Source organism: Micropterus dolomieu, linkage group LG21 (assembly GCF_021292245.1).
Source record: "Micropterus dolomieu isolate WLL.071019.BEF.003 ecotype Adirondacks linkage group LG21, ASM2129224v1, whole genome shotgun sequence".
NCBI classification, from domain to species: domain Eukaryota; kingdom Metazoa; phylum Chordata; class Actinopteri; order Centrarchiformes; family Centrarchidae; genus Micropterus; species Micropterus dolomieu.
In genome coordinates, this window is record NC_060170.1 from 15,707,300 (window position 1) to 15,722,773 (window position 15,474).

The window sequence follows — 15,474 nt, forward strand, 5'->3', positions numbered from 1 at the left end:
AGTGATGATGCTTTCAGCTTCAAAGTGTTACAACAAAAACATTTACCATCCAACAGAGTTTAAAAACAGTTATTATATTTATTTGAAAGACAACTTCTGAAGAGTCTTGTTGACCCTAACGACAGATGCTTGTTGTTGGATATGTTTCACAGTAAACTTCATTGTAACCCGTCCCTTCTTGAAGTGCTAGTTTAGCATTTAAAATTAATTACTGAAACACCACCAGCAAGAGTATGACTAAGTTAATAGATCTTTATTTGATTTCATATCTTATGCATTTTCATTCAAAGGGCATGAAGATAGAAAAGGCGACAAAAAATGGGTCATGGATATAAATATACAAAGAGAGGCAAAATCTTTACAATCAGTAACATTACATAAAGGCTTAAGCTAGCCATATGGACATGGGGCACAGCACTTTGGATTACTAAAATTCACCAGAAGCTACGCTGGAACCAGGCTACATGATAGTTAACGCCCAACTTCATGCAACTGCCCAACATTCAAGCTGTGCCTTACCTTCACTCATAAACAAAAAGTTGGATTTATGTGCATTACCTTCCCTTCCCTTTGGCAATGAATATACAAAACTCTGCCCCACTGTTTCCCAGAACTAATGTGCATCATTTCTCTCCGAGGTAACTGCAAATACAGAAACCCAAAAATACAGACAGTTTAACTCATGTCTATACAGTCAGTTGTCACTGTTAAATACAAGACGAGTACCATGCCACAGATCAAAGAAATCTGACCGGTCCATTAAAAAGAGAAGCACAGTAGTACAGTCAAGTACAAGATGACAGAATAGGCCACATTGGCAAAACTGAAACTGGTCTACTTCAAGTATCCAATTACATTTCAAACCCCATCTAAAATCAACGGCTTTAAGAATTTACATTCACAGACATTACAAAATATTTCAAATTGGCACAAACTCTGATTAAGTATTTACTGAACGTGCAGATTACCAAGAGCTTTTTTTCTCTAAATGCACAGAAGTCAAGATGCAAGTGCAATAATATAATAATAATTAATATCAACATTTATTTCAACATAAATTCATAAATAAGGGCATGGACAACTAATATAAAGAAAATGTGCTTTGAGAGGAAACAAGAAGCTAAAGCAAACACAAAGGACAACATCCAACAATCAGCAAAAACAATGAACCACAATGGTGAACATTAACAAAGGCACAAACTCACGCACGCACGCACGCACGCACGCACGCGCCAATACAGTTTATGCACATGCTTAGGCACAAATATTTAGTATGGGATCTGATTTTGGTAATACTGGATCATGTCGTAGGTTCTACTTCTGTAAGACAAAAAAGGAATCGAAACAAATGTGAATAACACTTTCTGGAAATATTAATATATATTAGCAAGAATATAAAAGGATATCCGAACTGTTCAGATTTTGTACTGACCTGTTGCTGAGGAAGCAGTTCTGGATGACTTTGATGATGAAGGAAGCTGCATCTTTCTCACTCAAACCAGGGTTGAATCGCTGCCTAGATGTGGGGAAAGAGACTTTGAGTAACAGCCAATGACATTCAAACTGCTTATTCTCATTCACACTGGCACACACATATACACGCCTGACTCACTTGAGCAATTTGATGGTCTGTCCTCTGAAGCAGGGGAGGCCAGTGTCCAGCATGAGAGTAACTAAAGAGACCACACCATCCATGTAGGGCCTGATTCACCAGAGGGAAGTTGTTTTAATGTTACATGTTAGCAATCTTCTTACTTCCGTGAACATTTGCTTCATCACTTCTACGTACGCACCTGACAGCCAGGTATCCCCTCACACACATCTCCATGAACCATTTGAAGGGCGTTGCCTCCATCTTCCCACCCATGATCATCACCATCTCATCGGTTAGCTTGATGTCTGGCTCCCAGCCGAGGTTCCCGCCAGGAGAACTTTCAAACATGAACCCGAAGTCTGGACACACACACACACACACACACACACACACACACACAGAGAGAGTTTACTTTACTTTTTTTTAATGCTCTAGTATCATGTTGCAGTATGAAGATAATAGCTGGCCCTATAATTACAAATACAGCCACCACGAAGACTGCAGACAAAATGATGCACAATAAAGGCCAGGGCTATAAAAAGGTTATTATTTGAATATCGGACATAAAAGTTCCAAAGTTTGATTACAGCCATTTTGCCAAGCTTGCTAGAAATGTGGAATGGGAGAAAAAATTATTCTTAGATGCATCGCGATGCAGACGTGGAAGATTCTGACTACATCAACAAATGTCAAAAAATAAATCATTTAAATGTTAATTGATAACGTAATGTTGACGGAACACAAAAGGTGGAACTCGGGGAAGTGCGGGGGCCTTTCTCATTTCCCAAATTTCCACCTCCTCGACTCCTTGATCCTCGATTCCTCCAGGCGCATTTTAGTCCCGCCCACACGAGATGCGAGCTGGAGGAGTCGAGGATGAGACGCAAGGAGAGAGGAGTCAAGGAAACGGGCATTTAATGAAATGAGATGTCCTTTCCCTGTCATTTTAAAGCGACTTCCATTAAATCTGACATGTTGCACAGCTGCATCATCTGTCCACTGTTAGAGCTGTGATCTCTGTCAGAGCAGCAGATCTTTTGGCACTAAAGGCTACAGATCATTTCTTCACAATCCAGAAACATGTCTATTAACATTATAACATGTAGAAACATCTCAAGGTTCTAATAAACATTATAGCATCTGTGGAAAACAGCCAGATTAGAGCAGCCTAATCATAGACTAGGCTACACAGTAGGCCTACCACTTTTTTGCGGTGCACCTGTAAACAGGAAATCATTACAGCCCTCAGCTTGATGAGACGAGCGTTTCATCATCAGTCCATTTACAAAATGACACAGTAACATTTATCTCATATAGTCCCAATTACAGCTGTCATCACAGGACAGAAAAAAACCTGCAGGGTTAGGCAGCTGACAGGACAGAGAGAGGAAACAGAAATAAACTTTCAGCTTCTATAGTCCATGTTTAGACTCTGATGGAGCTCAGGACTGATCAGAAGGACGGCTGCTTTTCTCCAAACAGTTTTACTATATGAAACTGAACTCTGTGTGAGACCGTTTGGACATGAAGAAGAACACAGAACATGAATTAACACCAGATCCTGACAGATCCTGTCGGCGTGTTGGGAGATTTATTATTATTAATTTATGTTGCTGTGGCTCGTGCGTAAATGCGCAGTGTCACTGGGAACGCTTCATACAGCCGCTATTTAATGTTAATTTTTACAATTCTGCTGCCCATCCACACATCCCATTCAACAACATCAGTGATATCAAAGTGAAATGACATTAAGGAATGCGGTTAGAACAGCTCTTTATGAGGCGCTACACGAACAATGAAGGGCAGAAAGTTTGATCGCGTATTTGATTATTTTTAATATGCTTAACTTATACAACTTATGAAAACAACAGGAACACTGCAGCGTCCTGCTCCGGCTATGGGTTGGTCCAGCGGCTTGTCACGCCTCTTGTAAACATCATAGCGGCTGAAAAGACAAAGACAAAGGATACACCGATGTATCCTCGCTTATAGCTCCTCCAGCAAGCCTCCTCGATCCTCGCTCCTCGATATGCATTTTAAGAATTCAGATGTACTTCAAGATGGCGTGCTGAGATCAATTTCCAGGTCACACGCTCGAGGATCGAGGAGTCCAGCAGACAGAAATTTGGGAAATGAGAAAGGCCCCAGTGTTCCCCCTGCAGAATGAATAACTGTAGGTACCATATCCGTGCTGCCTGCCAGACACACCCAACTAAAATGTCACACAATATCAATTAATATCAATGCACAAGAGATGATTTTATCTATATTATATAGCTGCAGTACCGGACGCTGCAGTTTCAGGACCCCCGCAATCCTGGGGCTGCAGTTCTTTTGTGACAGCACCACCTAGTGGATTGGTGGTGGTAATGCACAACAACACGGAGGAGGTTAACCCTGTCTGCGCAGCTGTAGGGTTAACCGGTTGACATGCATATAATCAATAACTTAGGTTTAGGCACACACCCTGTGATGGTTAGGGTAAGGGTAACTGGCTTCGGGGGGCTTTCAAAACTAACATAGCTAGCTAGCTAGCTAGCTAGCTTACTAGCCAGCCAGCTAGTTGGCGTTATCAAAGTAAACAAGGGGCATACAAATGCAGTTCCGTTCCTAGGATTGCGGTCCTGAAACTCCAGCTTCCTGTACTGCAGCTAGATACTACTCTGTTTTGGCTGTTTATAACAAGCTAAATTAGTAACAAAGTAAGATTAAGTAGCTCAGCTGTATGTCATTACTATCTTACCTACTTGTCAAGGGTTGAGAACATCAGGTGCAAGCTTAGACCAAACTGCTATACAGCTCTGTCCTGTATAAATACTGTATATTGTGATAATTATATTTCAGTTTTCAGAGGAGTCTAACAACTGGTTGTTAAAGAAATGAGGGACCATGGAGATGAGGTTAAAGGTTCAGTGTGTAATATTTCTGAGGATCTATCGCAGAAATGCAATACGAGATCCATAACTGTTGTAATGTTTTCAGTGGTGTGTAAAGACCTTACATAATAAACCATTGTGTTTTTTATTACCTTATAATGAGCCATTTATATCTCCATAACCGTGGGTCCCCCCTTCAACGGACATCGCCATGTTGCATCGTCATGTTTCTACAGTAGCTGTAAACAGACAAACAGCGCTATGGAGCGCATTTCGTCACTATGTTCTTCTTGTTCTATGTCTTGTACGTTAGAAGAAGAAGTAGTAATAATATACTGCAAGGGTCAGCAAAAAAGTTTTGCATCGGAGCAATATTTTCAACCATTAGATGGATGAGAATATAAGACATAATGTTGACGTATACTAACATGTTATTTGGTTAGCTCAGTTGGTAAGCCGTAGGAGTCACAACCCAAGTGTTGAGTGTTCAACTCCACTTTAGGACAACTTTTTTTCCCCCTCTCTTCAACAAATGGATTCTGCAGCGAATGTTTCTCAGATCACGGAATGTGCTGCACTGTTTTTGTTTCAGTGTTTGATCCACATCCATCAACCTACGGACGCTTTTTCAATTCCCCAGTATCTCCAGGCAGGAAATTTAGGGAAATCACGTTTTCTGACGGCTCTTTCAGAGGTGTGTCAAGCAGGCTACAGAGTCTTTTAATGTCATTCAGTCTTTCAAAGTATAAGCTCAGTTCTCTAACTCTAATACTGCATAACAGTAAACAAGCTTCTTGCGCTTTTATTTTGTAGGAAAACCACTAAAGAGGAAGTGATTATGTGAGTAACTGTTGCTGTTGTGACTGAGATCTATTTCAGCACCGCTATCCAAGTATTTATTTATTTATATTTTTGCCGCTATCAAAGCACCATAATCTGGCCGCGGGCCAGATATTATTGCTGTCGGGAAGTTTTGTCAATGGTCCATAATGACAATTCTCTAATTGATATGTTTCCCTTGTCAATGTTTGTATAAACTTTATCCATTATGTGGTTTATAATGGACTGGGGTGTAGAAACAGTGACAGTGTTTCACACTCTTGGCTCTGTCAGTGGCCAAGTCACAATAACATATGGTTTTACTGAATAATTACATAAATATAATTTCTTAATAAATATACCTTAAAAACCCTAATTTCTTGACTGGCCACTCTCTGCTGTCTCAGAAGAGACACCTTTGTGCTGTTGTCAGCCACCGTAGCTGACCTACGCTCTTTGAAAGGGCGCAGTGGTAGACTGGACAGATGGCTGCAATTCACAACCCTCACCACTAGATGCCACTAAATCTTACACACTGAACCTTTAATGAAGTAAACTAGTCCTTTTAAGCTGATTAGGAGATGTTTCTCTTGGATTTTAACGCACAAATTTAATGCTTAGTAATTATCCAGAGATCCTGTTTAGAAAAAAAATTATGTATCAAGATGCATCGATAATCGTTCTATAATTGCATCGCAGCCCTCTGAATCGTAATCGAATCGTGAGGTGCCCAGAGATTCACTATGGTTGGGTATCGAGAACCAGTTTCAAGTTGGAACCATTAAGAAATTTCCAAGAACCATGGATGTGTTAAGACACGTGCATTTCGATTCTGCTTATCAGTTCCTAACTTTTTGCATATTTCAGTCGCACTCCCGATTGAACTGCAGTGACCCTTTTAAAGTCCATAACAGTTGCACTTATCTGCCAGGACTTGCTACGCGGACCTAACATCACGTCATTTGTACGCAGTATGTGAACAAAGCACGAAAGAAGAGAGTACTTCTGTTTACATTCCTGGGCCATGGCGGACTGCAGCAAACGCTCAAAAGTTTGGCTTAGCTTCACTAAAAAAGATAACGACATAGCAAAATCCAACACCTGGAAGCATCTCCACTAAGACAAAGCCTTTACTTCAACACGTGAATTGGAAGGAACGCACCATGTTCGGTGTGTTGCAGTCTCCCAGCTAGAGTGGCGCCCAGATACAGCTAACAGGAGCAACATCTCACGCTCCGGTACAAAACACAGATAAGCTGACACCTATTTATATTAAAGGTAAATACATGATGTCTACAAATTATTCCAATATTTACTTTTTCTTAGATACGTGCCTCCAGAGACACCCCTCTAGTACAGAGACTCCTTTTACTTTAGCCATGAAGAGGAAACTGAGCAAGGACAAACTGGATGAATGTCATAGAGTGGTGACAAGATTTGTTGTGAAATGGTTCGATTCAGAACCAAGATTCGATGACAGCCAGAAGAATCAGAATCGATAAAACTCTCAAGGAAATGCAAACAATACACACCAATGTGAATGAGGTGGCCCTGGCTGTCCAGCATGATGTTGCCGTTGTGTCTGTCCTTTATCTGCAGCAGGAAGAGCAGCAAGCTGTAAGCTGCCATGCTGCGGATGAAGTTGTACCGTGCCTGAAAAGAGAAATGTTGGAAGGAGTATCAGATGATTCGGTTAGTAATTATGGTACACTTTTACAGGTGTAAATGAATGACTGATGGTAGAAAAGCCTTTACAAGGTTGTGAGATTTGGCATTTACCTTCTGGAACGCTAGTGTGGATTCATCTCCATACTGATTCCTGAAATAGTCGTACATGCCGAAGTCTGTCTGTCTGCCCAGCTGGTCCCGAGACTTGCAGTCCGGGATGCACTCGATTACACCACACTGTGGTAGAACATCAGAAACAGTAAGATTGAGAAGTGGTTTGATTATAGGGGAAAGTTAAGACTTGCGGTTTCATCATCTTAGATGAAAATGTGTTTTGAACATGTCAAGAATATAGACGAACAAAGAAAAATTTTATATGAACTCACTCCAGGTGCTGTGGCCACCACCCTATAAGGAAACACATAGAGATCCAGGCCCACCAGCTGGAAGATGTTCTTAAACAGGCTGATGATCTGAAGAGCCAGCATGTCCTGTGAACACAAAGGACGAAAAGGTAAAGAAAGAGAATTCAAACTAAAATAATTAGGTCACGTCGAAGGAGGATATCACAAAATCAATGGAAGATAGCGGTGTAATAAGTGAAAGGAGAGGACTGTGAAGCTGAGACCTGTCGGCAGTCGTCTCCCACTTTAAATATGGCTGCCTGCCAGCAGATTCTCTTGGCCTCCTCTTCACTCTTCACCTCATCTACAGAATCTGAGCGACACTGCAGACCTGAGGGGAAGGTGTCACAATGTTTGTCTGTGCACACGCTTGAGAAATTCAGTATTTACTTTCATTTAACATTAGCAGTACCTTCTTTTTCAAGCTCGCTGACTCCACACCTCCTAACTTTGAATTTAGCCAGGTAGGGGGCTTTGGCAGCACTAAATAGAGACACAAAAGGATACAAAAGTGCTTTTTTATGTTCAGTGAAGTTGTTACGTTTCAATGTGAATTGTGGTAACTGTAACAAGTATTACAGAAGATGATTTTGAGGCCAACCTCTGCATTGGGGTCCCAGACTTGTAGTCTATATCCAAAACTATGGCCTCTGGATTACTGGGAAGATAACAGCCGGGTTGGACTTTGATCTGTGACATGGCTTCCAGGCAGGCCCTCTTCCTCTCCTCTCCTTTGGGAAAAGGTCTGATGAAGACACACAAAAACAACTTGAAAGCACAAAGTTTCCACAACTCTTCTATTATACATTGGTATCACACTAAATGACTTCAGACCACCAGTGACAGTCGGGCTCTGTTGTTATTCACAGGGGGGAGTCACTAGGGTAGAGAGTAATAGAGAGTGGAAGCCAGGGGACAACCAAACTTTCTCCCCTGGACAGCTGCAATTAGTGCTGTAATGAGGGCTGATGGGAATTTTGTCTGCCTCTAGTGGACTGACAAAACACTCTCTGTGAGAGCCAGCAATAATAGGACCTGTCAAAAAAACTTCTCATCAGCTGCAGGGTGTACACATGGGCAGACAGGTAGTCAGGGGCAGAGGGAGACGGCAAGCAGTGCCTTCCAGACCGGTGCATAATCAGAGAGACATGAGACCAACCAACAGCCAAATAAATGAACAACAAAGGGATTAAGAGAGTAGATCACTGGTGCAAGGCAGGTAAAAGAACAAAACACATTGGCTCAGGGGAAAACTTGTTATCACTTCATAAACACCTTGAACATTACGTAGAGGGTTCTGTTTAACAGAAAAGTTAAACTGTAGTTATACTTTAAGGCCTTTGGCAAAGTTCAGCGTCTTGGCTTCATAAATATTTCTCTTTTCTTTCAATGTCGCTGTCAGATTGTCAGAGTGCATTATACACTCACCAGCCGCTTTATTAGGTACACCTGTTCAATTGCTTGTTAACACAAATAGCTAATCAGTCAATCACATGGCAGCAACTCAGTACATTTAGGCATGTAGACATGGTCAAGACAACTTGTTGAAGTTCAAACCGAGCATCAGAATGGGGAAGAAAGGGGATTAAAGGGACTTTGAACATGGGGTGGTTGTTAGCGCCAGATGGGCTGGTCTGAGTATTTCAGAAACTTTTGATCTACTGGGATTTTCACACACAACCATCTCTAGGGTTTACAGAAATTCTCAGAGAAAGAGAAAATTTCCAGTGAGCGGCAGTTGTGTGGACGAAAATGCCCTGTTGATGTCAGAGGAGAATGGGTTAAACCAAGGTATGCAGAATACCATCTCTGAACGCACATGTCGAACGTCGATAAGACACAGGCCTTTGGTGTGAGAGACACGGATTAAATTCCCCACTGTGACACATCCACCAATGTGTCCCTGAGCAAGACACTTAACCCCTAGTTGCTCCAGAGGTGTGCGACCTCTGACATATATAGCAATTGTAAGCTGCTTTTGCATCAGCAAACGCTCAGCTAAAATTTAACAAAAATGCTCCATGTCACAAAGTCCAAATCATCTCAAACTGGTAACTTGAACATGACAATGAGTTCACTGTACTCCAGTGGCCTCCACAGTCACCAGGTCTCAATCCAATAGAGCACCTATTGGGATGTGGTGGAACGGGGGATTTGCATCACGGAAGTGCAGCCAATAAATCTGCAGCCACTGCGTGATGCTATCATGTCAATATGGATCAAAGTCTCTGAGGAATGTTTCCAAAACTTTGGCTGTCCAACAAAATTTCTGGTCTCTCAAAACTCATACTAATACTTCAGTCAGATAGGTGGTAAGTGGTAAATAATCTAAAATGTTATAAAAACTTTGGGAAAAATTCAGCAGTAATGTAAAGAATATGCTACTGTAATTAAACGTGCAGTATGGTCCATAGAGTAAAATAGAAAAAAGCAAAGCGTGTTCATACTTGATAATGGCCGACACATTGGTGATTTTGTTGAAGAAGTCAAACTCCCTCTGGTAGAAGTCTTTGGCCGGGCCAGACAGAGAGCCAGTGATCTCCTCCACCATCTGCTCCAGCAGATCACCAATGTCAGCTGCAGGGAGAGAGATCATCATTGTGTTTTACATTAGTATGTTCAAGTGTTGTGGATGTGCACATGTGGAGTTAGAAAGAGAGAGTGAGGGTGAATATCCCACGGTCTTTATGGCTTCCTTCCTCATCCAGGAATATGTTGGTCTTCATGTTCCAGATGAACTGGTGAGCCAGAAGCTGAGACTTCTGAGCGGCCCACAGGATGTACTCTCTCACATAACCCATCTACACCAGGTTGTGACAGGACAGAAATACAGGGAGAGTTCCGACAATTACATAATCTGAATATATGCATTTTCTTTAAATGCATTTGCTAACTCAGAAAATCTGATATTTACCTTGTCGTAACGAAGCGCTTGGACAATTTGAGGAATGTAAAACAAAATGGCATCCTAGACAAAAGGAAAAATATACATTTTACCAGCGAGGAAAAAAAGAAATGCCATAACTTTGTCATTGTATACAAGTGAAACAGAGTCCTCTGTAATGTGGGCATCCCTTGGGCTTATTAGTGTTAATTATAGACAAATTAAGTGATTGGCTGGCTTACCTGCCTACCTGCGCACACTCTGCCCATGCACTTACTGCCATGAAAATGTGTTTTGGGGGAGTGGCTTTGGTGGGAGGCATGAAAGAAGAGGGTGGGATTTTTCCAGTTGGAAACTTTCAAAAATGTTGCTGTCTCTTGCTAGTCCAACGTTGCATACCCCCGGTTTAAGAGAATAATGGCAATTTTATTGCCCAGGGAAACAAATCCAACAGAGATGACAACAGCTGATTGTGTATGTGTGCTGTACCTGCATACCATTAGCTGCCTCTTCTTCTCACTTGTGGAGTACCTCAAGGTTACATTTCAGGGCCTATTTTATTTGCTGTGTATGTGCTCCCTTTAGGCTCTATCTTCCACAAATACAATGTTTCCTTTCACTTTTACTTTGAGGACACTGCCTACCACTGGATCCAGGGGATTCCAAATCCATCACATTCATCCCTAATTGTCTGCAGGATGTGAAATGCCTGATGGCAAAAATCTGCCTTCAGTTAAATCATAATAAGACAGAAGTGATTGTTTTTGGTCCACCCAACATCACAGGGAGTATAGCTAGCCACTCAGGGCCACTGTCATCAAATCTTCGTGCCGATGACAGGACACATGGGTGTAATTTTTGAGTGAAATTTGACAAACAGATCAACTCTGTGTTATAAGGTTGCTATTTTCAGGTAAGTCCATCCTGTTTCTCTCAACAATATGAAGACCCGCATTTATCTCCTCAAGACATGATTTCTGCAAATCACTGTACATGGGTCTTGGCCAGTCCTCTTTGTCTCGCCTGCTGCTGATGCAGAAAGCTGCAGCGAGACTTCTAACTGCTACCAGAAAAAGACACAGCATTACACTGGTCCTAGTATCACTGCACTGGCTACCTGTCAAACACAGGGTTGGTATTAAGGTTATTTTATTTATTTTTAAAGCCATGGCAAACCCTGTACATTTTAGAACTTCTCTGCCCCAACTCTAACTCTAGGCCACTTAGATCCTCAGAATAATTGTTTTTAACTGTTCTACGATCGAGGCTAGTGGGTAAGGGAGCTTGTGCCGTTGCTGTGGCAGCCCCAAAGCTTTGGAATAGTCTTTACTCAAATGTTCCCATTCTATTGGCACTTTTAAGACAAATCTCATGTTTTTTATTTTAGAGGTTTTAGTATTTTTTAAATAAATTGATCTTAAAAGTTTTATTCTGTTTCTGTTTTTTGTGCACATATTTCGATATTGCCTTTTTTCTATTATTGCCATTTGCCATTACCTTTTTCCTTTACTTGCTATTGTTGTGCCATTTATTCTAATTTGTACAGCACTTTGGTAAACTCGGGTTGTTTTAAAACATGCTATATAAATTTGACTTGACTATATGTGAACGTACAGGAGGAAAGGAACGAAGCACTTTGACCCCATACTGGGCTGTGAGAGGGTGAGGAGGGTACAGGGAGGAGAAGTAGGACAACCCAGTTGGGGGATCTGCTGGGGCCCAGCACAGGATATGACTCAGCTCTGGAGAGTCAGCATCTATTGTGTGCCACGTCACCAAGAACTGAAGAAAAACAAAAAAAGAGAAACAAAATTGAGAAAGCCAATATTTACATCATTTATAAGTTCTACTCTATGTACAACATGTATCACAGCATCCATTCCACATTATATCTGATGCAAGGTTATGACCCCAAACCTGAGGGTGTGCTAACTAGCCTCCAGAGTAGGCTGTGTTCATTAGTTACTAAAGTGACTGGAAAAAAAACAACATGTCAAGGATGATCATCTGCTAAATTATGGTGGCCTTTGGGGAAGGCCATGATCTGCCTCCCCTGCTTCTTCTTTAGACATATAAGAAGCTCATTAAGAGTTCAGTCAGGTAGAACTAAATGGGACTAGAGGACACTGGAGGGAAAAATATTACTTCAATAACACCAGCATCTCTCAAGTGACAGAATATGACCACTTGAAAGCAAAACACTGAGTGCAACTTAAGAGAAATGTAGTACCGGGAACTTGTGAAAAAATCATGTATTTAAATGCTTAAAGTCAACAAAGGTCAACAGCACTCAGTGAAACCACAGTATTATTTACCAAGGGCAGTAAAAATCCTTGCTGAAAGTGTATGACTGAATTTATAGCTATGGCTATAGACAATTGTAATGATCCAGAAAGGGTTTTAGTCACAACAGATCTTTAGATTACACATAAAACTAAGATAAAGAACAGTAAGCACATAAGAGAAATTAGAGAGAAAACTTATGACAGCGGAGTGGGAAGACAGAGTAGCAACTTGTCTTGTCTGTAAGGAACTGCCATCCTGTTGGTTTGTAGTGGAAGGCGGAGGGCCTCACCTTGACTGCTTCTGGAACATCACACACAGCAGCCGGATCCATTCGCACTAGGCGAGTCACCTCAGAGACAATAGCCTCGGTGTTTTTAAATCTGAAAAAAAAAAGAAGAAAGAATAAATTGTGTGAGAAGTGCAACTTCTCTGCCATCTTTGTTGTGTTGCAGTTCAGGCGCTGTTCAATTGCTTCTCGCTGCAATAGAGAGCAACGATGTACAGGGAGTTATGGATTTCACCTTTTAAAAACTTCACTTATTGGATTATTTTCATTTCAATTGTTGGAAAAAAATCTATTACACTTTCAGTTTGACACTGACGAAACATGGGTTGTAATGCATTTTTTTCTTGGTGTACCTGGCAGGCAGCTGCAGGGCGAGGTATGGTGCTATGCTCCAGGCCAGATTAACATTGTCCTTCCACTGTTTCTCCGTCAGACTGATATATTTGGACCTCCAGTTAGCGATGCTGGTCTCCACGGACTGTTCAGTAGCAATAGCCAGCTCCTGAGTGGATAACGGGTTGTACCATATTGTCAGCCGTTCAATTTCGCTGGCCTAGACGGAGACACAGGGAACGAGAGTCATCATAATTGACCAATAAAGTGTCATGTATAGATGTAGAAATGTAATCATTTGATGTCAATTCCTTTATTACCACATAGTTGTGAATATAAATAGTGGTTGAGAAAGTGTAAATACCAGTAAAGCCAGTAAAAGAGTCCGGCGTTTCATGTAGTACTTGTGAAGCTGAGAGCCTCTGTTGCTTTTTTTAGATAGTCCTGAAACAGTGCAGGACAGCAACACATCAGTAATATGTAATATCTGGAAATATTATATTACTTAAAAATACTTATTTCACCTGTGAATAAGAAGCAGGTAGAAGTAAAGTTTCATTGTGATCATCTTAGCAGCACATGGTGTGTTCCAGCATAGCTCACTTAAGTTTAACATCCTGTGTGTTTTACCTGATTTCTTGGATATGGTGGACATCCCAGAGGACAGAGGGTAGGTGTTGATCCATCCCTGACCAACCTGCTGCCTCTGGCCCACAGCGGCATCAAGACTGCTCCGGCTATCCGTGACTGTCACTACAGACAAGCTGTTCACAGACATGTCTTGGGGATCTACTCAAAGAAAAATTGAATTAATCTATCATGCAAATCAATTATCCACCTATCAAGAAAATTCAAATGTAAAGGCCCAGATACCAACTTTGTTTAGGAAATTATCATGATAAGGATTTAAGGGAGTAATAGGGGAAAATCTGCTTCTTCACTTCTCAAAAAGCTCTCTGAGGGTATTTTAGACTGCATTTTACATTTTGACGTCCTTCTAGAAGATATTTTGAACCACTCCCTAATCTGTAACCTGGGCCTTCTAAACAATCAAAACAGTGAAGTTATCACTACACTACCCTGGAGTGTATAGTAAAAGTTCAATTTTACATTTATATTTAAATTTTATTTTTCTCAGTGCTGTACCTGGGGGAACCAGCTGGCTGGCAGCCAGATACTTCTTGTCAGACTGCAGGCTGGCATAGAACTTAATCATTATACTGATGTCTTCTCTCAGCCTCTTATCTGCCTGAGTTGGAAATTTGGGAGCGACGCTACACAAAGACAGAGATGGCAAAAAAGGGACAATTTTAAATAACACACAAGAGTTTTCTTTTTGCCAACCAAACACAATTGAATTTTTTCTACCTGAAGTAGTCAAAAGCTGTGGAATAGATCTTCTCTCTAAGCACATTTCTGATGGTGGAATTTGTCACAACATCAGCATGCAGAAGAGTCAGACCCAAAGTCAGCAGTCTGGAATGAAGCACAATAGTCTTATGAAGTTTAGGATTCAGTAATTATTGCAGCTGACAATGACAACATTTAAGATTAAACTAATTTCCTGTTGTAATGATGAAACACGGTACCTGAATCTTGGTCCAATGGCAGCAACATGTCGGTTTAGGCTACTTTTGGGTCCTCCCACGCTCAGAGACAGAGATCTCTGCAAAATGGCGGTGAAAATCTCCACTTGGTCAGCACTGCTGTACTTAGCTATCTCAAACCTCTGCACAAGAAACTGGAGGGAGAACAGAAAAAAGGAATAAAGAAGTGACAGTTTCCAACCCTTATACCTTCAAAATAATGAGTTCAATAATAATAATAATCCTTATTTGTAGAGCACTTTTCAAAAACAAGTTACAAAGTGCTTTAACAAGTGTAAAGAATAATACAAAAAAAAAAAAAAAAAAAAAGATAAGAGCATGAAAATTTTATATAAAATTAGTAAAATACAATAAAATAAAAGGGATAAAATAAAGTCAAATAAGATCGGGAAAAGCTCTCCTATAAAAGTATGTTTTAAGAAGGGACTTAAAAGAGTTCACTGACTCAGCCGCCTTGATTTCCTCGGGCAGGCTGTTCCAGAGCCTCGGGGCCCTGACAGCAAACGCTCTGTCCCCTTTAGTTTTCAGAGACTCTGGAACAGACAACAGACCTCTGCCCGAGGATCTCAAGGTACGTGCTGGTGCGTATGGGACTAAAAGGTCAGAAATATAACAAGGCGAGAGGCCATGAAGAGCTTTAAAAGTGATCAATAGAATTTTAAAGTCAATTCTAAAACATACTGGGAGCCAGTGTAATGAAGCTAAAATAGGAGTAAT

The 15,474-nt window shown here is 41.0% G+C and overlaps 1 protein-coding gene across 2 annotated transcripts in view; it reads right to left on the minus strand.

Moving 5' to 3' along the window:
• Positions 1–238: 238 nt before the first annotated feature.
• The window catches only part of pi4kab (phosphatidylinositol 4-kinase, catalytic, alpha b), a 38,288-nt gene continuing 23,052 nt past the window's right edge, over positions 239–15,474 (minus strand). For both annotated transcript variants that reach the window (XM_046033858.1, XM_046033857.1), the window contains 21 exons: positions 14,740–14,891; positions 14,519–14,626; positions 14,297–14,424; positions 13,781–13,939; positions 13,515–13,594; positions 13,171–13,370; positions 12,821–12,911; positions 11,860–12,027; positions 10,276–10,329; positions 10,042–10,162; positions 9,809–9,938; positions 7,963–8,106; positions 7,774–7,844; positions 7,586–7,692; positions 7,344–7,448; positions 7,069–7,194; positions 6,822–6,942; positions 1,794–1,953; positions 1,613–1,702; positions 1,433–1,516; positions 239–1,320 (listed from right to left, as the gene is read on the minus strand). In XM_046033858.1, the coding sequence (XP_045889814.1) occupies positions 1,269–1,320; positions 1,433–1,516; positions 1,613–1,702; positions 1,794–1,953; positions 6,822–6,942; positions 7,069–7,194; positions 7,344–7,448; positions 7,586–7,692; positions 7,774–7,844; positions 7,963–8,106; positions 9,809–9,938; positions 10,042–10,162; positions 10,276–10,329; positions 11,860–12,027; positions 12,821–12,911; positions 13,171–13,370; positions 13,515–13,594; positions 13,781–13,939; positions 14,297–14,424; positions 14,519–14,626; positions 14,740–14,891 (2,451 nt within the window). In that variant the 3' untranslated portion in view covers positions 239–1,268. The remainder of the gene's footprint in view (positions 1,321–1,432; positions 1,517–1,612; positions 1,703–1,793; positions 1,954–6,821; positions 6,943–7,068; positions 7,195–7,343; positions 7,449–7,585; positions 7,693–7,773; positions 7,845–7,962; positions 8,107–9,808; positions 9,939–10,041; positions 10,163–10,275; positions 10,330–11,859; positions 12,028–12,820; positions 12,912–13,170; positions 13,371–13,514; positions 13,595–13,780; positions 13,940–14,296; positions 14,425–14,518; positions 14,627–14,739; positions 14,892–15,474) is intronic.